At 37.6% G+C, this 25,384-nt stretch overlaps 1 protein-coding gene across 1 annotated transcript in view; it reads left to right on the top strand.

Annotated features, from left to right (window-relative positions):
* The window catches only part of LOC150087313 (E3 ubiquitin-protein ligase LRSAM1-like), a 533,929-nt gene that overhangs the window by 463,844 nt on the left and 44,701 nt on the right, over positions 1–25,384 (top strand). The window contains exon 17 of the mRNA XM_090372443.1: positions 5,602–5,733. Coding sequence (XP_090228569.1) covers positions 5,602–5,733 — 132 coding nt within the window. The remainder of the gene's footprint in view (positions 1–5,601; positions 5,734–25,384) is intronic.

The raw sequence follows: 25,384 nt of genomic DNA, 5'->3' as shown, positions 1-25,384 counted from the left end.
TACTGCCTGGTAACACAGAGGGGTGGCATTCCTCCATGTGGTGTGGATGCCACACTTTGACACCTGCTTAATGTTTGTTCACACCTGGGTGGTCACCCACAGTGTGCTTGTTCATGGAAGTTATACCCAGAATTACTAACAGTCCCACCATCGTGAAGGTGCAAGCAGAGGATTTGGCTGTCACAGACCATACAGACTTTGCCGAAATTGGGTCTACTTGACTTGTGTGTCACACGAATATCAGTTTCATCAGCATTTTAGACTCCCAGGTAGCAAGCACAGTTTGTCTGGCATATCTGAGAGAATGTCTGTGACAACCTCGAGGACCAGCATACGAGGTGTCTAAAAAGTAATGAGACTGGTGCTGTAAATTTTTTTATTAACAACTGAACTACAAATAAACATTATCCCCTTCAAAATAGTTCCCTTGGGAAGCCATACACCACCAGAGACGTTGCTCCCACTCCCAGTAATAGTGCTGGAAGTTTTAAACTGAAAGTGCCTTCAGCTGGTCTGTCACAACCTTTTGGATGTTGTCCACAGTTCCAAAATGACAATCTTTGAGTTGGAATTTCAGCTTGGAGAAAAGGAAGAAGTCACAAGGACTCAGATCAGGTGAGTATGTAGGTGCGGAACCACTGGAATACCATTTTTGGTCAAATATTTGGTCACGGAAATGGTGGTGTGACAGGGAGCATTGTCGTGATGCAGCATCCTAGATCCCCAATCACCAGCCGAACACAATTAACCCTTTTTTCTGAGTCATTCAAGCCTCACTGTTGATTACTGTTTCTCTTTGTACTGTTGATTAACTGTTTCTCCTTATGAACAGCACCTTGACTGTCGAAAAAACAAATTAGCATGGATTTGATTTTTGATTTGCTCATTCTTGTTTTTTTGGGCACGGCGCATTGCTCGTGTGCCACTCTGAACTTTGTTGTTTGGTTTCGGGATCATACTCGAAAATCCACACTTCATCACCTGTTATGACATGTTTGAAAAAATTTTTGTCATTTTCGATGCGTTCAAGAAGGTCCAGGCACACATTCCTTCGGTTTTCCTTTTGTTCGTTGGTGAGATTTTTTGGAACCAGCTTTGCACAAATTTTCCGTATGCCCAATTCCTTGGACAAAATGTCATGAATGGTTTGATGATTCAAACCGTTCATGAATCATCAAACGTGTAGAGACAACAAGTTTGCAACCTGAGACATCTGAAATCAAATATGATTTTTCATAACCCAAGAGGTTAAAAACAAGACTTCAACAGATGATTACAGCCTTCCTCCTGTTGCCTCACTATTAGATCAGACTGCACGTAATTTGTCTCCCTCCCGGATTCATTTGTGCATTAGGAAGGGAGAAAAAGATCATCAAAAACAATAAGGCAACTCCATCCTGGTCATCTGATCGTGACCACTTAACGTAAACTTTCTGAAAAGTTACACGAAAATTACTTAGCATACCACTCTAAACACGTCCAAGGGAGGGGTTCTCATTAATTCATTGTATGGCAGTTTAGTGTATGAGACAAAATGGTACATGACAGTTCAGCATATGAGACAAAATGCTGTATGCAGTTTGGTGAGTAGATGAGTCTCTCTCACACAGTAGATGATTTGGTGAAATTGTTTACTGTGAGAGAATTCAGTGCATGGACAAAGCAAGACCAAAAGTCCAAACTTTTAATATGGCATGCTCTAAACGGTTAATTTAGTAATCATGATATGGTTCATATTTTTGATAGTGGGCACATGGTTTATTTTTGACAGAATGCACTAACCACCTTTGTTTTCAAATTTTTTGCTATGTGTGCATAAAGTGCCTATTTGTCTTCCCATCTGTCCATCTGCCTACATGTAATAACTTCACTTCTAGTGGATAGATTTGCATAAAATTTTATATTTGGCTCTTTCAAAAAGATTTGTTGAGGCCTCATGAAGTTTGTTAAAATCAGAACAAAAAAATCTGCCAATTATTATTTCTCTGTCAGTTTGTCTACCTAAAATATTGCAACTTCCATTGGATGGATTTTTATTTTATTTTATTTTATTTTTATTTTAGAAAAAGTTGTCAAGTGCTCCCAAATTTTATTAAAATAGGATCAATCCAGGACCCTCAAAACCATCCATGCTCCCAGGTCTCCGAATACCATTGCACAATTCTGGAATAGCAGCATTAAAAAGGTTGAGTATGCACTTTATTCCTTCAGCATGATTTTCCATCCATATTATATATGGATGGAAACTTGAACAACTATGGATGGATTCCATCCATAGTTGTTCAAGTATGGACAGGCCATCATGCTGATGATAATAGGCACATAGCAACTTTCACACTTGCTTATGAGTAGAATTAGGTTGAATACTTTTCACAAAATAAATTGATTATAAAATATATTTTCTTTCTTCTGTTATAGCCTAGACTTCTGCATTATGCTTGTCTTTTCGAAGTGACCCAAATTTGCTCTTGGTTTCCCAACTCTTTTACTTCATTAATTTTCTTAATTTATAGTCTGCATGTGATACACTGAACTGCCATACCCTTCATAATGTCATAGCCACCTGTTGTTTTTTACCAAATTGTTACTAACGGCGAAATATCATGCATTTTTCTGTAAGTAAAACTAAACTCTGCAAGCTTACTAACATCAGTCAAAATAGGTTATTCACTGTTATGTCATACCATATATTATAAAGCCCGTTAGGTGTTGCAAAAATTATAAGTGCCAGAATGCAGAATTTTTTTGGAAATTTTTACTGTCTTCTTGATTAATTAACATATTAAATTGTGTTTTACAAATTGAATAAATAGTCTTAGTCACATTTGTTAGTGTATTTTTTAAATGTAGCTAGTGATTTTGTAAGTTACGACTCACTGCTCGTACTGCTATTGTATCCGCGTTTTGATGTGAATATCATAGCACATAACCAGTAGTGTAGAAGAATAGTAGGGTTTTAGTTGTGATAAATAACTAGCTCGAAGGTTCTAATCACTTGTTGGGCATATATCTTTTTTGTGTCTAGCTAAGGATATAACTTATTTAACATTGTGATTGTTATGGTATAGTATAACGAACAGAAAAAGGCACCTTGAGTGGATGGGATCTATCCAGTTATATTAGATAATAACAAGCAGCAAAGGAAGTAAGCAAACCCTTAGCCATGATTATGAGAGCATCCTTGGACTCAGGAGAGATTCCCATGGACTGGAGATTTGTAAATGTATCCCCATTCACAAAGGAGGATCAAAGGGTGACAGGAGTAATTACAGACCTATTAGTTTAACTTCTGTTCCAAGGGAAATAATGGCAACACTTGTTATAGAAGCATTACAGGATAATCTAGACAAGACTACAGTTATAGTTTAGACATGGCATGTGTTTGTTAAGGGGAAGTCTTGTCTGACAAATTTGATTGGATACTACTATGTGGCCACAAAGGAACTAAATGAAAAAAATAATTTTGATTAATTATATACTTGGATATCAGGAAAGCTTTTGATACGGTTGCACATGAAAAACTGCTGTACAAATTGGAGCAGTACAGCATTAAGGGCACGTTGTAGCTATGGATAAAGGGATGGTTGAGTGGGAGACAACAGAGAGTGGTAATCAATGGACACTGCTCTTCATGAACTAATGTTATTAGTGGACTCCCCCAGGGCTCTGTGTTGGGTCCATTGTTGTTTTCTATGTTTATCAATGATATTGATGAAGGAATATCAGGCTTAATATCCAAGTTTGCAGATGATACAAAGTTTGGCATGGTGGTTAATGACAGTATGTTACTGCAACAGGATCTAGAAAATTTGGGCAGATGGGCTGAGAAATGTCAACTGAGGTTTAACAGTGACAGTTGCAATGTACTGCATATGGGTAGCAGTAATCCCAGAGTAACATACCAACTGTGTGGTACTACGGGAAAGTGGCACTCAGGAAAGTGGAGGATGAAAAAGACCTGGGAGTAGTTGTGCAGGTCAGATATGAAATTCTCTAAGCATTGCAGACAGACTGCCAGGACAGCTTATGGGGTTTTGCCAATTATATACAGGAATTTTGTTAGCAGGGATAAGAATGTGATTATCCCATTATATAAGGCAGCGGAGTTGCGGGAAATCCCCCAAGCTGCATTAGAATGAACACTATACAAAGCAATGGTCAGGTCACATCTTGAGCACTGCATGGGTTTGGGGGTCTCATTTTAGGAAGGATGTAGAGCTGCTGGAACAACTACAGAGGTGGGCAACGGGATTGGTGGGGGAACTGAAGCCAAGAAAATCTTCAATTATACAAATTGCAGCATCTAGAGACCAGTCACCTGCAAGATGATCTCATTGAAGTGTTTAAGGCTTTTAATGGTTTGAGCAAGCTTATTTCTGATAGGATTCTTTGTCTTGTTCAGGCCGCAAATATGAGGGTGCACAAATTTAAATTGAGGAAGGACAGTTGCAGAATAGATGTGTGGAAGTTTACTTTTAGCCAGTTAGTGGTTGATTGCTGGAACAAACTTCCATCTGTTGTTGTGGAAGTTTATAGCTTAAATAAATTCAAGGAAGAACTAGACAAACTATTAGAGAGAATGGATAGGTGAAATAGGAATGTTTTTTTTTTCTTTTTTTTTTTTTTTTTTTGACTGATGCTATATAACTTGCTTTCTTGAATCATATGCACTATTAATGCTAATAATTTTTTTTGTGACATAATTGAGATAATGTTTTCTTAATGAGGAAATTATTAAATGAAACAACATGGATTTCATGAGCATTTGTATTATAATTGCAAGAAGAGTTTATATTTCTTTCTTTGTGTTTGTTGTATGTATTTTTGTTATATGGCACTTAAAGTATTATTTGCATTGATGAAGAAATCAAGTAAGGAGTTGCAATGTCAATGTGATTTTCATTGTTAATATATTCTGTCATAATTTAATGCATATGTAGTGCAATAATAATCTTTTGCAAATGCAGAATGTGTAAAGCAAATGTTTCTTTATATATGGTTCAGAATATTTATATCAGTAATGTTATTGTTATGATTTTTATAGCACGTTAGCCATCTAAAGCTATATTGCCCCATCTGTATTATGACTGTACAAGTGTGTGCACAAGTCTATCTACAGCCTTACTTGCATGTTGTTATGTTGAAAAACTTGTGGGGGAATTCTGTCTTCTCCACTTGAGATCATCTTCCAATCTAATATTAGGTATTCTAATATTATCATGCAATTAGTGCATAACATCAGATTGTATGTAGCTATAATGAAAGCAAACAAAGTTTGCATAAAATGGCATTATTGTACAACATCTCATATTGTGAAGGGATTCAAAATTCTGTTGTGTTATGTTATGATGTTGTTTTATACAAACATTGCTTTCATTATAGCTACTTACAATCTGATTCTATGCATTTATGGTACAATAGTTATATACTTTTTCTATAGCTTGAAATATTTGATTTAACATTGCTCAGAATTTACACTGATACTTTATTAACTGAGTGATGTTAGCTTTATAACTGTTCCATTTAACACACTAAACTTTTTTAGTTTATTATTTCAAATGATCCATATGTGAAATTGATGGACCTTTTCTTCCTATTTAGGAACTCTCCATGGATCCAGTAGTAAGATCCATTGTTCTTGAGGCTAATGCGCATGAATATTTGCCATTATTTGCAACCAAGATGGTGATGCTACCTCAGTTATTAGCAATGACAATGAAAGATTTGAAAAAGGTGAACCTTGTGTTGTCTGTTAGGTCCATTGAAACAGTTGGTTAAAAAAACATGCTGTAATATCTTTGCATGTTGTTTTTATCACAAACTGTGCATTAACAGGAATAATAAGAATTAATGTTAATACTGCACAAATAAATTTTATGAGGCTTTTAGCCTTATGTTTATTAACTTAGTTATTAGCAGGAAAACACTAATCTATTTAATGCTATAAACTAGTTATATTTTGTATTTCGGATGTTATACATGATTATATACATCTACACACACATGTACATATGGTGATTATAAAATAATTTCTGGGATTCTGAGGCTTTATATCTCTCAAGATACTTGCTGGAAATATTCAAAGTTATAGAATATTCCATATTACATATGCCTTTAATATATGTGATATTAGATTTGCATGACTTTATAGTTCGAGTTTATACATTGAGTGTAGAATGATAGTTTATTTACATTTACAAAGAGTAAAGCAATCATTTAGTCACACTGACAAGGACACAATGCTAAAGCTGCACTATAGCATTTTTGACGTATGCAAATTCTCCATCATGGTCCATGTTCTGTGAAGCTATGAACAATTTGATAAAGAAATTTGAGGTTGGAATTCATATAATATATGATGCAAAAGATAACCTTATACGAGTGCAGAAACTGTTCTTGAAGTTTTTACTGCTTTAGAGGAGCAGAAAAGTATAAATCTAACTGTCTCCGTTAGTGTGATACTGTTTTCTGTTAATTTGAGGTGCCATAATGGATCGACTTTTTTAATTTTACAGATTAACAGTATGCATCATGCGAATACTCATTGTATAGTTTTTTGTGTTTTTTATACATTATGTTGTGTATGCCAAAAAGTGTGAAAATTATACGGATTTTTTTAATAAATTAGTGCTTGAGGCTAATGCACTTGAATGTGCATTAGCCTCTCCAATTTGAAAGAGGTTCCTGTTAATTTGAGGTTCCCAGTTTGAAATATGATTCTGTTAATTTGAAAAGACTTTCCATACCATATCCATGGTATGGAAGATTCTTTCAAATAAATGAAATTTTCAGTTTGTAGAAGGGCCCCAAATCTATATTGGACTTGAAAGCTCTTTAATTTGTGGTAACAAGCATCTCAGGCAGAATGCTATCATTAGCTGTTCCATGAGTGATCAGCCATGCGCAGTGTTATAGCATTAGTGCTAGTCATACCAAAGGATTGTTGAAAACTGTGTACCAATAATGAAGTTTCCGGAATTTTTTTTTCCCATTTTTTGCATCAGTTTCTTTGTTTCTACTGATGATAGTAATCATGACTAAAGTATGGAATGATTCTTCTATTAAATGAACTCTAATGTAGTTCTTCTAGATATGTTAACTAATGATTATTAGTTAACTTACTATTGAGTACACCACGAATTGTCAAACTAATAAAATAACCTTATCCGCGAAAAGATCAAAACCTCCCAAACACTTCCTAATTCATTTCACAAATATACATGGTCTCAATTCTAATCCCAACGACATCCATTTCCACTTGCAGTCTGCCAAACCCCATTTACTTTTTCTGACAGAATCTCAGTCATCGGTTGATTCAACTACTGCTCATCTAAGTTGCCCAAATTATTCGCTGTATGATTCCTTTCGCCTCAAAGGTGGTACTTGTGCATATGTCTGTTCCAATATTCACTCTCAGAGACTTGGTAATTTGGAATCTCTTTTCAATCTTCTCTAGCTTAAAATCTCTCTACCTCATTGTGTCAAATTCATCTGTTGTCTCTACCGTTCCCCAACTCCACTAATCACTTGGAGCTCTTTGACTTCCTCTCTTTGCAACTTGACTTTCTCCAGTCCAATTTTCCTAACAATGTAATTTTTCTTAGTGATTTTAATGTTCACAACTCCAGCTGGCTTCCGTTTTCTACTCACACCGACCCAGCTGGTCGAGATGCTGAGGGTTTTGCAATTACTAATGACCTTGCACAGATTGTTCATTTACCTACAACAATACCGGACAATCCTAATCATACAGCCAACACGCTTGATCTTTTTCTCACAAACAACCCTTCTAAGTACATGGTCGAAGTGAGAGGTCCTTTAGTAACCTCAGATCACAACTTGGTGATTGTCTCTTCCCCTATGGAGCCTTTATCTCCAGCTATTCCCAATCTCATGTTGTTTGGCATTACAAGAATGCAAAATGGGATGACCTGTGAGATTTCTTTTCTTCTTTTCTTGGTCGGATTACTGTTTCAAAACTTCTGATGTCAGCGTTTACTCAGATTGTGTCAGTGAAATTATTCTTGTAGGAATGGAATCCTTTATTCCACACTCCACTTTAAAATCTCGTCCTTTATCTAAACCTTGGTTTTCCAATAAATGTGCTAAGGCTGCTCAAGAGAATAATGTTGCTATTTCGTAATTAGCTTGTTTCTAATTCTTCAGTTTCATTTTCTGCCTACTGCAAAGCTCGCAACAGTTATTAATCAGTCCAAACTAGAGTTTGAACAGGCTAAGGGTAAAAACTTGCTTCTTGCCCTAATGGTAGCCAAGCATTCTGGTCTCTTGCCAAAGCTATTGGCCGCAACATTTGCCCATCTCTGTCCAAACCAGATGGTTCTGTTGTCACTTCAGCCAAGGATAAAGCTGACCTGCTAGCATCCCATTTTCCTTCCAACTCATGTATTAATGATTTTGGTAAAACACCTCCCACCATTCCCAACATGCTCCATTCATTGCCCCCTGTGGTTTTTCCGTCAAAAGGATGTCAGAAGGATTTTGGCAAATCTTGATGCTAAGAAAGCTTCAGGTCCCGATGGTATTTCTCTACTTGTTCTCAAAACCTGTGCTCCTGAACTTACTCCTGTTCTTTGCCGCCTTTTTTCATTTTCTTATTCCAAAGGTGTTTTTCCTTCTACTTGGAAATTTTGCTCATATCCAGCCAGTTCCTAAAAAGGGTGACAAATCCCTCCCATCCAATTATCATCCCATTGCAATTACTTCTACTCTTTCGAAAGTAATGGAGAAATTAATTAACTGCCAACTCTTAAACTACCTAGAAACCTTCCGTCTGAACAACGACCTCCAGTATGGATTCCATCAGTGTCGATCCACTGGTGATAATTCTGGCTTATGTTAACCATTTATGGACTAATTCAATGGAAAAGTTTGTTGAAACACAAGCAGTTGCTCTTCACATCTCATAGGCCTGACATCTCAACAAGCTTCCATCTTATGGTTTGCTAACTGTTTTTTGTAATTGGTTATCCAGTGTTCTCTCTGATCGCTCACTGAGGGTGATGGTAGACATCTCTCTGTCTTCTAACTTCTCCACTAATGCCGGTGTTCCCCAAGGTTCAGTTCTTTCCCCCACTCTTTTCCTCTTGTATATTAATGACCTTCTTCCATTGACTTGAAATCCTATCCATAGTTTTGCCAGTGATAGCACATTACATTCCACTTTCCATTTTGAGAAACCTTGCCCCTGCTCAATCAGTGTCAACTTCTCGAATATCTGCTACCAATTCCTTAAATGCCGATCTCCAGGTAATTCTCAAGTGGGGCAAAGACAACTTAGTATATTTGAGGCCTTCTAAAACTCAGTCTTGTCTTATATCTTGCAAAAAGGATTCTTCTGCTCCTATGCTTATCTTTGGTGACACTCCAATTTCTAGGCAAAATGATATATCTCTTTTGGGGATTACCCTGACTTCTAATCTCTCATGACACAAGCACATTACAAACATTGCTTCCTCTGCATCTAAAAAACTTGGTTTTCTCTTTCACTCACGGCGTTACTTTTCTTCCAAACAGCTGTTCACTCTGTGCAAATCGCAAATCCGCCCTACCATGGAATACTGTTCCCACATCTGGGATGGTGCCCCCAAAACCTCTCTCAGGCTTCTTGATTCCATTCAGAAGAGGACAGTTAGGTTAATTAATGATTCATCTCTAACAGAGTCTCTCCACTCACTGTCTCATAGACGTACTGTTTCTGCTGCATGCCTCTTCTACAGAGATTTCCATGGGCATTGTTCTTCTGAATTGGCTTCTATAATTCCTGCTCTCTCTTCCAAAACAGTCCGAACACATGCCGCCACCAACCAATATCCATTTACTGTCCAACTTGAAACTCACAGAACCAACTTTTCATCTGCTTCATTTATTCATTCAACTGCCGTTTTCTGGAACAACCTTCCTTCATACATATTTCCTGAAAATTACAGTCTACAGAAGTTCAAGTCCAATGTCAACAAATATCTTCTTTCATCTTCTCAACCTCCAACCCAGGCATGGTACTAAGTACCAAAGGTTCTAAAACCTCTCATGTTTGGGGTATACATGAAAAAAAAAAAAAAAAAAAAAAAATTTAAATATTTCACAATACTGCTTTTTATTGTAACTGTATGTATTTATGTTTTTCACTAAAGTAGTTTGTTATTCTTGCACATAAACTACTTTAGTGAAAAACAGATATATAAAATCACATTAAAAAATAGTACTAGAATTGCATTTAATAAAAAGCAGTATTACAAAAATGCAATGGAATACTGGTTTGTATTGTAACTGTAATGTTTTTCACTAACATAGTTTATTATTTTTTGTCCATAATCAAGTATTTTTCAGTTTGTTGAAAAGTCAGAATTCCACAAATAAGATCAGATTTTCTGTGCTTATAACCTGCCATACCAGCAGATTGGGAACCAGTGCATGCAACAAAGTTTTGGAGAACTTCATAGTTATTTACTTATGTATTGAAGTTATTTGGTTTAAGGGTATACAGTTTTACTATAAAATCGTGAGGTAGATAAAAATAATTACTATCATTTAGTTAATAATTGGTGCCAGTATTAAACAACTGTCCAGTAATAGATAATGTGCATGTATTTAGTACACTGTCAACATTTTTGTTGTCAGTAAATGGTATTTTCTATTTGTAAAAGTGTTAAAAGTAGGACCAGTCATTTTGAATCACAAAAACTACTCTTTATTAATAGAGCACTCTGACTTTTATATCTTTAAAAATAAGCTAAAAAGCTAAAAGATTGTTCATCACTGAATACAGAAAGAGGAAAGTTTTAAAAAAAATAGAAACAGTTTCAGAAACGTTAAGAAAATTTTTAAAAATAGACAATAGTAACAGTTCTTGTGGTATAAGCTTAATTATGCTATTTAATTTAATTTAAATTTTAATTACATTAATGTTATTAAATTATATAATTTAATTATGGTATAAGTTTACTTATTCCATAATTAACCAGTATTAAAGAAAACATAGCAAGTGATAAGATCTAACTTTATTTTCAAATGAATTTGGATGATGTTTTTCTAATTCTTATTACAAAAACTGCCTATGAAATAGAGAATTTATTGGTATTGGTTTAATGGAAAAGTTAAACAATGTTTCCTGTTTTATAAAACCATTAAGTATACTTATGCTTTTTTTCAGTAAAAGAACCATTCAAAGTTATTGTGAGAATTGAGATAGGGACAATGAAGGTATCTTGTACATGAGCCAATTGTTGATTTTGGACTTCCATAATTTTTAACTTGAAGAGAGTAAATTCTGTGTGGAAACCAAGTGGTGTAAGTCGTAGTTAAAAATTTATGACACTGTGACCAACACAAAGCTGGCACTGTAAATGAAAATTCCAGGCAATTGAGGAACTAGTGGTCCACCTAGCCCTGCATGGTGACTGTCATAATTATATCAAATCAGACAGCAGCTGAAATGTTGGAAATCAAGTTCTTGTTCAAACAGGCATGAAGACATTATCCTCACCCAGTTTTGTATGATACACACACATTTAACACTCTTACCTCCTAATGAAAGACATTATCATCACCCAGCTTTGTATCACACACACACACACACACACACACACACACACACACACACACACACACACACACACACACACACACACACACACACACACACACACACACACACACACACACATTTAACTCTCTTACCTCCTAATAAAAGACAATCCTAATAAAAGACACCAACACCCTAAGTAACAACCTAACCAGTATAAGCAAAACTTGAACAGGCACAATATAGCCAAAGCAGATTTTGTGCCATAAAACCACAAACAACAACAACAACTTGACCTGTTGTAATATATTATGCAAAAAGGATAGGTGGAACGATACCAAGGTATGTCTGCCAGGGGGCAAATGTTGATGACGTAGAGCAGATATCATCTTTTAAGGGCACAAAAGGTGATATTATTGTCACTAATGACCTTAAGAATAAGAGACCTGCAGATTTACTTAAAAAGCACAGGTCAATCTTAAAAAAAAAAAAGTCGTGAGTTAGGGTTAATTTTTGAAAGTGTCTGCAATTCTGCCTAGACATGATAAGAGGGAGTATATGATGAGAGCCTTGTCAATCAATTCAGCCCTGGAGAGATTGTGCAAGGCTCGTGGGATAGAATTTTTTTCAGTATGGACTGTGCTTGCTAACAGAAGAGACTGCTTCTACAGGGATGGGATGCACTTAAATAGAAAGGGTGCAAGAATATTTGCTGATGCTATCAAGGCAGCTTTAGGTGGGTTGGAAAACTGCTAACTTATGTGGGATTCACAGATTAAAAGATTAACAGTAACCACAGGCAGAGGTGAAAGTGATTCTTGCAATGCTTCTATTCTAATCAGCAGTGTTAGGGAGCAGGTTGCTTGTGATTTCAAGAGCTGCTGAGAATCATCATGCAACAAGGAAATACATGGGCTGTGTTAGAGTAACTAAGATTAAGAACAGGTGCATGTTATAAAAAGCCACTAGGCTTTTTATAACAAGATGAACTCATGAGGCTCATGGCATAGAAGAAAAATGTGTGGGATGCATATAAATTATCAGGTGACTCAGAAGCCTGTGGCAGATATAAGCTAGTCTGTAATCAAGTCACAAAAGTTAGGCAAGCAAAGCCTGATAAAAGACTGCTTAACGAGAAAAATTTCGCAAAGGATGCAAAGAAAAATGACAAAGACTTCTTATGTAAACAGAAGGAAGAGGATGAATCAGTTTGGTCCACTTGGTGTTGGTTCTTCGACTGTTGATGATCCTGCTCAGAGAGCTGACAAACTGAATGAATATTTTGCATATACGTTCACACATGAGGAATTCGGTAAAGAAGGGGAGGATAGAAGTTTATTAAACCCTAACAGGGAGCTATATGATTTTGTAATAACATAGAGCAAAGTGGAGTTGAAATGTTGAAGTTAAACATAAAAAAAAGGCACCTGGGGCAGATGGAATATATACAGTTAGGAGGCAGCGAGGGAAGTTAGCAAACCCTTAGCCATAATTATGAGAGCATCCTTCAATTCAGGGGAGGTCCACTCTGGACTGGACTCCAGAGTGGAATCTCCCCTGGAGACATGCAAATGTATCCCCAATTCACAAAGGGGATTCAAAGGGTAACAAAATAATTATAAAACTGACTGCCGTAATAGTTCAGATACAGCATGCGTTTGTTCAGGGGAAGTCTTGTCTGACCAATTTGATTGAATACTACGATGTGGTCACAATGGAACTGGATGAAAAAAAATAATTTTGATATCATATACTTGGATTTCAGGAAAGCCTTTGATACTGTTGCACATGAAAGACTGCGTTCCAGATTGGAATGGTATGGCATTAAGGACAAGTTGCTGCAATGTATAAAGGTTTGGTTGAGTGGGAGACGGCAGAGAGTGGTAATAAATGGACACTGCTCTACGTGGACTAATGTTATTAGTGGAGTTCCCCAGGGTTTGGTCCTGGACCCATTGTTTTTGTATATTTATCAATGATATCAATGAAGGTATATCAGACTTAATGTCCAAGTTTGCAGATGATACAAAGGTTGGCAGGGTTGTTAATGACAGTAAAGACAGTATGCTACTGCAACAGGATCTATAAAAGTTAAGCAGATGGGCTGAGGAGTGGCAGCTGAAGTTTAACATTGACAAATGCAAAGTACTGCAGATGGGTAGCAGTAACTCAAGAGAAACGTACCAACTGTGTGGTACTACACTCATGGAGGTGTTGAATGAAAAAGTCCTGTGGGTAATTGTGCAGCCAGATATGAAGTTCTCTGAGCAGTGCAGATGGGCTGCCAGAGCAAGTTATGGAGTTTTCTCGATGATATTTAGGAATTTTGCTAGCATTGACAAGGAGGTGATTAATCCTTTGTATAAGGCAATGGTCAAGCCACAACTTGAGTACCGCATACAAGTCTGGAGGCCTCATTTTAGGAAGGATGTAGAGTTGCTAGAACAAGTACATAGAAGGGCAACAAGATTGGTAAGAGGAACAAATAGGTACTCTTACCAAGAGAGGCTGCAAGTCGCAGCATCTGGGGACTTGGCACCTGCAAGGTAATCTGATTGAGGTGTATAAGGCCTTGAATGGTTTGAGTAGGCTCAGTACTGATGGGATACTTCCACTTGCTGAGATTAAGAACCTGAGGGGGCATAGATTCAAATTGAGGAAAGGCAGTTGTTGAATAGATGTGCAGAAGTTTGCCTTTAGCCAGCGGGTAGTTGATTGCTGGAACACACTTCCATCTGTTGTTGTGGAAGTTGATAGCTTAAATAAATTTAAGGCTGAACTAGACAAAAATTTGGAGTGACTGGATGGTTGAAATGGGAAGGGTTTTTTTTTTTTGGCTGATGCTATATAAGCTTGCTTTCGTGCATCATATGCCTCAACTAATGCTAATGCTAAATCCCTTCTCATTTTGATCTCTTGCTCTGTTCTGTTACAGTTTAATGTTATTTAATTATGGAAGGTGGCCCAGATAGTGATTAAATTGAGGAAAAGTTAGGAAACCTGAGATCTATCATAAAACAATGGTTGAGAAGAAATGTAACTGTAGTGAATGTTATGTCAACAGAAATGGCAATGAGTGCAAGAAAAAATGCCAGAATAAGATAAGTGTTGAATGGATGGCCCTTTTTCACAAACTGTTTTGGGAATTTGGTTAGTTTTGCAGGCAAAATACCTTTCTATGTGGACTGCTCCACCTTGTACATGTTATAAGATCTCATCCTCATGAGTTCATGGCCTGCATGAACACGTGAATAAATATAATTTGACCATTTCTGAGGGAACTTTTGAAGTATGTAAGAAATAAAATTTTTCTAAATTTTTTACAGTAAGTGATGGGAGGCTTACTCATGCCTCCCATCACTTAACTCTGGGAAGGCTGCTACACAAATTGGAGCAGTGTGACATTGGAGGCAAATTGCTGCTATGGATAAAGGGGTGGTTGAGGGGGAGAAGACAGAGAGTGGTAATCAATGGACACTGCTCATCGTGGACTGATGTTATTAGTGGAGTCCCTCAGGGCTCAGTGTTGGGTCCATTATTGTTTTCTGTATTTATAAATGATATTGATGATGGTATATCGGGATTAATGTCCAAGTTTGCAGACGATACAAAGGTTGGCAGGGTTGTCAAGGACACTACTGACACTATGCTTCTGCAACAGGATCTGGAAAGGTTGAGCAGATGGGCTGAGAGGTGGCAAATGAAGTTTAACATTGACAAATGTAAAGTACTACACATGGGAAACAGCAACCCCAGAGCAACGTATCAACTCTATGGTACAACACTGACAGTGGTAGAGAATGAAAGGGACTTGGGGGTGGTTGTGCAGGCAGATATGAAGTTCCCTGAGCAGTGCAGACGGGCTGCAAGAGTAGCTCATGGAGTATTGTCAATGATATACAGGAATTTTTCCAGCAGGGATAAGGAGGTGATTATTCCATTGTATAAGGCGATGGTCAGGCCACACCTAGAGTACTGTATACAGGTCTGGAGGCCTCATTTCAAGAAGGATGTAGAGCTGCTGGAACGAGTACAGAGAAGGGCAACAAGATTAGTGAATGGAACAAAGGGGTGCTCTTACGAAGAAAGGCTTAAGTTTTGCAAATTACAGTGTCTGGAGACTAGGCACCAGCGAGGTGATCTGATAGAGGTGTATAAAGCCTTGAATGGTTTAAGCATGCTCAATGCTGATGGGATTCTTCCTCTAGCTCAGAATAATCACCTGAGAGGGCATAAATTCAAATTGAGGAAAGACAGATGTAGGATAGACGTGCGGAAATTTGCCTTTAGCCAGCGAGTGGTTGGTTGGTGGAACAGACTTCCATCCCTTGTGGTGGAGGTTGATAGCCTAAATAAGTTTAAGGCTCAGCTGGACAGGTATTTTGAACGAACAGAGGGGTGAAGTGGAAGTGGTTTTTTTTTTTTTTTTTTTTTTTGGCTGATGCTGCATAAGCTTGCTTTCTTGCATCAAATGCCTCTACTAATGCTAACTAATGCTAAGGCAGGTCACCAGGAGAGGACTTAAGAGGGAAGAAAGAAAATGCCAGAAAACCTCCTACTGAGACTGTGAAGTTGATTAGAGAGCACACTGAAAGCTTCCTTTCTGAAAAATCTTATTACACACAGACACACAACTCGAACAGAAAATATTTAACTGAAAATTTGAATGTGTGCAAAATGTACAATTTGTTCAAGGAAAAGTGCCTAGAAAAACAATTGCTTCCTGAAAAATAAAGTTGTTACTGACATGTTTTTATGACTCATAACACCCAATACAGTCAGCACTTTCACATGCTCAGAAAGTACACTGTTCTTCTGAATTGGCTTCTATAATTCCCGCTCTCTCTTTCAAAACAGTCCGAACACGTGCCGCCACCAGCCAACATCCATTTACTGTCCAACTTCAAGCCCACAGAACCAACTTTTCATCTTCCTCATTTATTCATTCAACTGCCGTTTTCTGGAACAACCTTCCTTCATACGTATTTCCTGAAAATTAAAATCTACAGAAGTTCAAGTCCAATATCAACAAATATCTTCTTTCGTCTTCTCAACCTCCAACCCAAGCACGGTACTAAGTACTATAGGTTATAATACCTCTCGTGTTTGGGGTTCTCATAAAAAAAAAAAAAAAAAAAAAAAAGAAATGTGACGAATTTAAAATTAAAGTCACTGATACTAGACTATGAAGTGCAGAGAAGCACAAGCTTGAGACATTCCATGATCTTTGCTTAAGGAAAGCTGAGAAAACAAGACAGGGTATGAAAGAAGACTCAGCCAGTGCTAGTGAAGGTCTTTTCTTGTGCTATTTAGATCTTCTTTTTCTAGTATTGCAGTTTCTGATGCATATTACAAAAGAAACATGTATATTCATACGTGTTTCTTTTGTAATCCATGATTTAAGAAATCACCTAGGTTAATTCTATGTATGAGATTAAAACATGCTGCAAGAGGATCACAAGAAATATGCTCTTGCTTGCTAAAGCACTTCCAGTATATCTGGTCAAACCGAAACATTAAAATAGCTTTATTATCACTAATGAAATTAGTGATAATAAAGAGACTAACATATAGATTAGTGCAAAAGCATCATTTAATGTAGCCATCTACCAAAGTAGTTTAATTAAATAATTAAATTGGCATCGTTTTGGTTATATCTCATATTGTGAATGCCTTCACAACGAGTTGCCATGGTATTGTACTACCTCAAATACGTAACACTTCACCAATGGAGAAGACTACTGTTACTTATTCTCAGCGGATACCACTACCCAGACAGCATGGTTTCAAATCTTGTTTGCTTCTCCTCGGTAGGAGGGCAGGTACCCTGGTGTTGCAATAGTGACAACCCAGTTATGAAGTATATCTTCACAATATGAGAGATGCCTGATGGTGTGCAGTGATATAGACTATAAAATATTTAAGGGCAAAAGCATCATTTAAGGCCAGTAGCATTCACAATATGAGATATAACCAAAATGATGCCAATTTAATTAATTAATTTAACTACTTTGGTAGATGGCTACATTAAATGATGCTTTTGCACTAACCTATATGTTAGCCATTCTACCTTGTAGCATGATGTCTTTGCCCTTAAATATTTTATAGTGATAATAAAGAAGAATGATAATAACATTTAAATAATTGAGCAGAAATTTCTAGCACCTGGGCATTCATTTCTGCCTAATGACAGGGATTTTGGAAGTGAAGAAGAAAAGTATTTACATCCATAATGATTGGTATGTAGTAATGGCCAAAGCAAGGGGGGTTTTGCTTGTTTTTGCTTGTTTGGTTTTTTATGAGTATTAGCAACTAAGGCCATATTGCTCCGGGATATGCGGTGGTCATTCCCTGACCTTTCCGCATCCTTCGTATTTGGTGGTGACGGGCTCGAACCCCGGTCTAATCAAGAAGCGTGTGCTACGCACTGCTGCTCCTTCCCACCTGGCTACGGAGGCGCCTTAAGCAAGGGGGGGGGGGGTGTGTGTGTGCATGTGTGCGTGTGTGCATGCGTGCAGTTTCTCAGTACCCTTGCATACAAGCAAGATAGTTTTTAAAAAATCCATTAAATGATTATATTAGTTTTATAATCAGTAAGTGAAACAGTTTCAAAAAGTATAGCAGAAGCAATTAAACGTTCTTTTCCCAGTCTTCTACCAATGAAATAGTATTAACCCTTTCACGGAACATTTTTTTCCTGAAAATGTGCCATAACGAATCGACTTTTTTTATTTTGCAGATTAAAAGTATGCATCATGTGAATACTCATTGTATAGTTTTAATAAATTTTTTAGTAGAAAATACATGGAAGTAATTAACCCATTTGGGCTATCCCGAGTTATCTCGTGTAGGCCAAAAAGTGTGCAAATTGTACAGATTTTTTTAATAAATTAGCGCTTGTTCTAAAAGAAAGGAACAGAAAAACACTGTTCACTACTCATTATATAAATAAATTTTAAAAAATCAAGTGGAATGCACAAGCAGCAGTAGTAGTAATAGTAGTAGTAGTAGTGGAACGTGATGCAAGAAAGCAAGTGTATGAGCTTATGCAGCATCAGCCAAAAAAAAAATTTACAAACCAATTCCCTCTAAATGTTTGTCCAGTTCCTCCTTAAATTTATTTAACCTGCCAACTTCCACAATGACAGATGGAAGTTTGTTCCAGCAATTAACCACCTGCTGGCTAAAGGCAAATTTCCACACATCTATTCTACATCTTTCTTTCCTCAAATGAATTAATGCCCACTTAGGTTTGTACTTGTGATGGGATTCTTCCACTTGTAATCTGAACTAGTGAAAGAATCTCATCAGAATTCAGTGTCCTCAACCCATTCAAGATCACCTCGCAGGTGTCTAATCTCCAGCCACTGCGATTTGCAGAACTTAAGCCTCTCATGGTAAGAGCATCCTCTTCATTCCCCTCACCAATCTTGTTGCCCTTCTCTGTAAATGCTCAAACAAATCTACATCCTTCCTAAAATGAGGCCTCTAGACCTGTACGCAGTACTCAACCCGTGGCCTGACCATTGCCTTATACAGAGGGATAATCACCTCCTTTTCCCGGCCCCGAGTGCCAAGCGATTCTGTGATCAAGTGACTTTTTGCTCTGAATTAGCGCGCTTTCTTGAAGTAGAAATTGTTTCCTTATTTAAAGCATTTATTAACACACAATTAAATAATAATCCATAGTAAAGAAAGCAACTTTACTAGATTAAGAAGGAAAGCAACCTTCTCTTTCCCTTTTATTTTCTGTTATATCTTAATTACTAACCTAGTGCTTGGTCACAGGGCGGCACTGCTCCTGCCTCCACGTGGCGGCGCCGGTAACCTGGAAGGGAAAAGCTCTCCCCTTCAGGGCGAAATGGAGCGAACTGACTCCAATACCCAGGAATCCACTGGGTCAACAGACCCGAAGAGAACTGATCCAAGATATGAGAAATCTAGTTCTTTCGGACACTTCTAAGGCAATCAGAAAAGGCGATAGAAATGACTCTCCACAAAGAGATTAAAATGTCTCCACAAAGAGATTAAAAACTGACTCTCAAGTTTTAATTTCTCCAACATATATTATTGTACACTCAAATACTGAGAAAGCGGTAGGACAATTGTCACCCTTTCTCATACAAAAGACTCTTGAGAGTTATGTCGGCACACCAAAACAAGTTAAAAGACTAAAATCAGGCGACATTTTGGTAGAAACGGCCAATGCTAAACACTCAGAAAAATTATTACAAATGACAACCTTTGCAGGAATACCAGTAACAGTATCCCCGCACAATACATTAAATACTTCAAAAGGTGTCATTACTGAATGGGACCTTCTAAATGTGCCCGAAGAGGAAATTCAAATGGAACTTCAGGAACAAGGAGTCATCAGTGTTAAAAGAATTACAATTAAAAAAGAAGGGATAATCACCCCCACCAGGAATCTGATACTCACTTTCAACACGCCTAAATCACCCAGATCAGTAAAAGCTGGATATCTACACTGCAATATAAGACCGTACATCCCGAATCCTCTCCGTTGTTTCAACTGTCAGAAGTTTGGTCACTCACAGACAGTATGTAGAGGAAAATTAACATGTGGAAACTGTGGTTCGCAAGAACGTGCCACTTCTACTTGCACGGATGGAAACCATAAATGTGTAAATTGTAAAGGAGATCATACTGCGTATTCAAGGGAGTGTGAAATTTGGAAGAAGGAAAAAATGATACAAAAATACAAAGCAGAAAATGGAGTTTCATATCAGGAAGCTAAAAAGGTAATTACAATAAATATAGCAAACAAACCTTCTTATGCGCAGATTACCACAATCAAAAAGGCTCCGGAAATTAAACTACCCAATTCAAAATGTTGTGGCACACAAACGATGTTACAATCCCCCCAGGAGAATCCATCTTAGAATGGGTTCGTGAGTTTTACAAACCATCTCCATCACAAAAACAAGAAAAGATTATCAATACTCCTTTATCTTTCCCACCAGATAATTCAGAAAATGTAAGAAGAAAAGCAAACAAAGAAAAGATAGGTAGTATAGGAAAAAAGAGTGCAGAACAAATGGACACGGATGCAAGAAACCAAGGAGAGGAACCAGTTCTCGAAATCTTTACTGAAGAAGAAATGGATATGGGTAGACCCTATTTTTCAAAAAAAGACAAAACCAAGGTAGACAAAAATAAATCAGCCCCAAGGAAGCAATCCGAGGGAACACCTAACCCCAAATGACAGATACGATTATCCAATGGAACTGTCGAGGTTTTCGCTCAAACACTAATGATGTTATAGATCTCATCACCCAGTACCACCCACTAAGTATCTGCCTACAAGAAACCTATTTAAAACCACAGGACAATAGTATAATCAAAAATTATATCACATATAGAAAGGATCGCATAACGAATGGAACAGCGAGAGGAGGAGTTGCAATACTAGTTAACAGACATGTCCCTTCCCAAACAATACCATTGAACACACTATTAGAAGCAGTTGCAGCCCGTCTAGCAATAGGCTTCAATATTACCATAGCCTCAGTATATCTACCCCCTAATCAAGAATTCCGATTTAAGGATTTCGAAGAGCTGATCACTCAACTACCACCTCCATTCTGCATCTTAGGTGACCTAAATGGACATCACCCACTATGGGGTGATCACAAAATAGACCAGAAGGGTAAGCAAATAGAAAAATTAATTGTCGAGAACAACCTAATGATTTTAAATGACGGCACACACATATTTCCACCTTCCATCAAAAAAGCAGTTCTGCAATAGACTTATCAATCTGTTCCCCAACACTGTTCCCTATGACTAAATGGAGCGTGCACGAGACTCCATTGAGCAGTGACCACTACCCCATTATTTTGAAAATCATGGAAAAAATGCCATGCCAAGCCAGTAGGCACCCCAGATGGAAAATATATGATGCAGATTGGGAAACATTCAGGATACTAGCCAAGCTAGACCGCAACATTATTAAAAGAGAATCAGTATAAACATCAGTAGCCTATGTTACTGATAGTATGCTTCAAGCTGCGGAAAAGACAATACCTAAAACATCTTCTAACATCAGAATATATCCAAAACCATGGTGGAACAAAGAGTGCCGGGAAGCTAAAAAAGAGAGAAATATAGCCTGGAACCTTTTTCGCAAAAATCCAACAACAGAAAATCTGATACAATTCAAGAGAGCCAGAGCCAAGGTCAGGAAAGTGCAAAAAATAAGCAAAAAAGCTGCTTGGATGAAATTTGCATCCACTATAACTATTTCCACACCAGCTACACTTATCTGGAAAAAGATCAGAAGGATGACCAACAATTCTCAATTAAACCACTCTCCATTGCTAAATTGGAAGGGACAGTTGGTTACAAACACCTTAGATATAGTCAACGTGCTTGCTGAAAATTTTTCGAATACATCTGCTAATTGTGCATACCCCACAGCTTTCAAAACGTACAAGAAAGAGGCCGAAAAAATAAAATTAAACTTTTCTACCAATCAGTGTGAACAATACAACTTGCCACTCACGGTAGCAGAACTAAAACAAACTCTGCTACAGGTGAAACACAGCGCAATCGGTCCTGATGAAATCCATTATGCAATGATACAACAATTAGATGAACAGTCCCAATTAGCCCTGTTAGATCTATACAACAAAATATACCTTGAAAATTCTTTCCCAAACAAATGGCACCACTCAATAATACTAGCTTTCCCAAAACAGGGAAAAGATCTCTCAGACCCACAGAACTACCGTCCCATAGCTTTGACTAGCTGCTTAGGCAAGATCTTAGAGAAAATGGTCAACAATAGACTAACATGGTATCTAGAAAATAATGATCTTCTCAACCCAGAACAATTTGGCTTTAGAAAAAATCGCTGTACCTTGGATGTACTTATACAACTGGAAAATCAAGTAAGAAATGCTTTTCTCAGGAAACAACACCAAGTCATGGTTAATTTTGATATCCAAAAGGCATATGATACCACATGGCGATATGGTATACTTAAAAGGTTACATCAACTTGGCCTTAGAGGACATCTACCCCTCTACATATACAATTTCCTTAAGAATCGGACCTTCCAAGTTCGAATGAACAATACACTTTCCAATATATTTTATCAAGAAGAAGGGATCCCTCAAGGATCTGTACTTAGTGCCACACTTTTTGCAGTCCACTTCAGTACAATAATAGAACAAATCCCAAACAATATCTTTACAACAGTTTATGCTGATGATTTCAGCATTTCTTATCAAGCGCAGCATATGAGGACAATAGAACGGCAATTGCAAGTAGCCATTAACAGAGTCATAAAATGGACAGAAAGAAATGGATATAGGATATCGGTACAAAAGACTGCATGTATACATTTCTGCAGAAAAAGGAATCTCCATCCTGACCCAGAACTCAGGCTGAAAGAACAGATCATCCCAGTTAAAAATAGTGTCCGTTTCTTAGGGTTAGTTTTTGACAAAAAACTGACTTTCCTAGAGCATATCAGTCACATAAGAGTCCACTGTTTGAAGAAAATGAACATCTTGAAAATTAACATCATATAAACGTAGTAGGATTGTCCTGTCTGCTCCTGGGGAGCAGACAGGACAATCCCACTACGTTTATATCGCCTTCTCATTCGGTCCAAGCTAGACTATGGTGCCCCAGTCTATGACTCGACAAGATCTAGTGCCCTGAGATGGCTCGACCCGGTACATCACTGCGCACTACGTTTAGCCTTTGGAGCTCTCCGCACCTCACCTGTGCAGAGCCTGTACCTCCTCTGCAAATCAGAAGACAAAATCAATTACTCTCTTATGCAGCTAAAATAAAATCCTTAGCAGACCACCCTCTACAGAAAACTCTTTTTGCTTCTGAATGGGAACAACATTATCAGCAACAACAAAGAATCAATAAACCTGCGAATGTGAGATTAAAAAACCTTCTTCTCAGTAGAGAGCTTAACCTAGATAACATAAATTCGCTGACGAAGCAGTCTACTCCACCATGGATAATCAGACAACCTTTATGTGATTACTCCTTCCACATTTCGAGTAAACAAATCCTTTCTCATATAAACCATCAACAGCTGCATGCTGCTTATAAGGCACAATTTTCAGATCATTGCTTTCTATATAAAGATGGATCCAAAACTGATTCTCATGTGGGAGCGGCAGTTTACTTTTCTGACATCACATTGGCCCAAAAACTCCCAAAAGACTGTAGCATTTATACCGCAGAACTGCAAGCCTAGTCTAGTGCTATGTTAGCACTAGACGAAATCGACCATTCAAGTTTTCAAAACAGCATAATTTTTACTGACTCCCGTAGTTCCATGATGGCAATACAAAATATCAGTTCTAATAAACATCCTCTACAACAGCAGATTCAATACAAAATATCAAAACTCCTTGAACAAAGTCGTAACATTAGATTTTGCTGGATCCCAAGTCATGTCGGAATATGTGGTAACGAGCAAGCAGACAGAGCTGCCAAAGAAGCTAACAACAATATTTCTGCATCAGAATGTATCCCTTTCTCAGACTATAAACACGTTATTGATCACAGTGGGATACATCACTGGTAGCAGCAATGGCAAGTACTTACCACTAACAAATTGCATCAGATTAAAAGATTACTCCAACCATGGAAATCCAGCATTCAGAAAAATAGACGCGATGAATTGATACTTGCTAGGTTAAGGATAGGACACACGTATTTCAATCACTCTTATCTTTTGCAAGGAGAGGATCCCCCTCTATGCCCTATCTGTCACACACAACAAACAGTAGAACATATACTGATTACTTGTCCAGCTTTTGCAGATGAGCGCCGAAACTCCTTCAAAGAGCTAAACAAACATCACTCCCTCACTCTCAAAACCGTACTGGAAGATAGAAAAAATATAGCAGATGTTTTTCAGTTCCTCAAGAAAATAAATTACTACAATCAAATATAAAACTAAATATTATCTCTAAAGCAAGCTATAGTCATTCTCTGTTACTCTTGGAAATCATTAGCAGCAATATACGAATCAAAACAAAACCATTATATAAAATATAAAATTTTACAGGCGCATTTTAGCCGCATTAGCTCTTGCGCCAAGAATTCTTAAATCAAATCAAATCAAATCAAACCAAACCTCCTTTTCCCTGCTAGCAAAATTCCTGTATATCATTATTGACAAAACCCCATGACCTGCCCTGGCAGCCTGTCTGCATTGCTCAAAAAACTTCATATCTAACTGCACAATTACTACCACCTTAAGTGTAGTACCACACAGTTGGTATGTTTCTCTGGGGTTACTTCTACCCATATGCAGTACTTTGCATTTGTCAATTTTAAATTTCAGTTGCCACTTCTGAGCACACTGCCATTACCCATTACTGTCGTTAACAACCCAGCCAACCTTTGTATTATCTGCAAACTTAGGCGCCTCCGTATCCAGGTGGGCAGGAGCAGCAGTGAGTAGCACATGCTTCTTGATTAGACCGGGGTTCGAGCCCATGAGCCACCAAATACGGAGGATGCGGAAAGGTCAGGGAATGACCACTGCATATCCCCGGAGCAATATGGCCTTAGTTGCTAATGCTCCTAAAAACCAAAACAACAACAACAACAACAACAACAACTGCAAACTTTGACACTAAGCCTGATAAATAAAGAAAACAACAGTGGACCCAACGCCGAACCCTGTGGGACTCCACTGATAACATTAGTTCATGAAGAGCAGCACCCATTGATTACCACCCTCTGTCTTCTCCCACTCAACCATCCTTTTATCCATTGTAGTAACTTACCTTTAATTTGTACAGTAGTGTTCCATGTTTTTTTTGTTTTTTTGTTGTT

The sequence above is a fragment of the Mastigoproctus giganteus genome, chromosome 4 (assembly GCF_048544385.1).
Source record: "Mastigoproctus giganteus isolate SK-2022 chromosome 4, ASM4854438v1, whole genome shotgun sequence".
NCBI lineage: Eukaryota > Metazoa > Arthropoda > Arachnida > Uropygi > Thelyphonidae > Mastigoproctus > Mastigoproctus giganteus.
The sequence above is the reverse complement of the archived record's forward strand: the minus strand, read 5'-3'. Positions and strand labels throughout refer to the sequence as shown.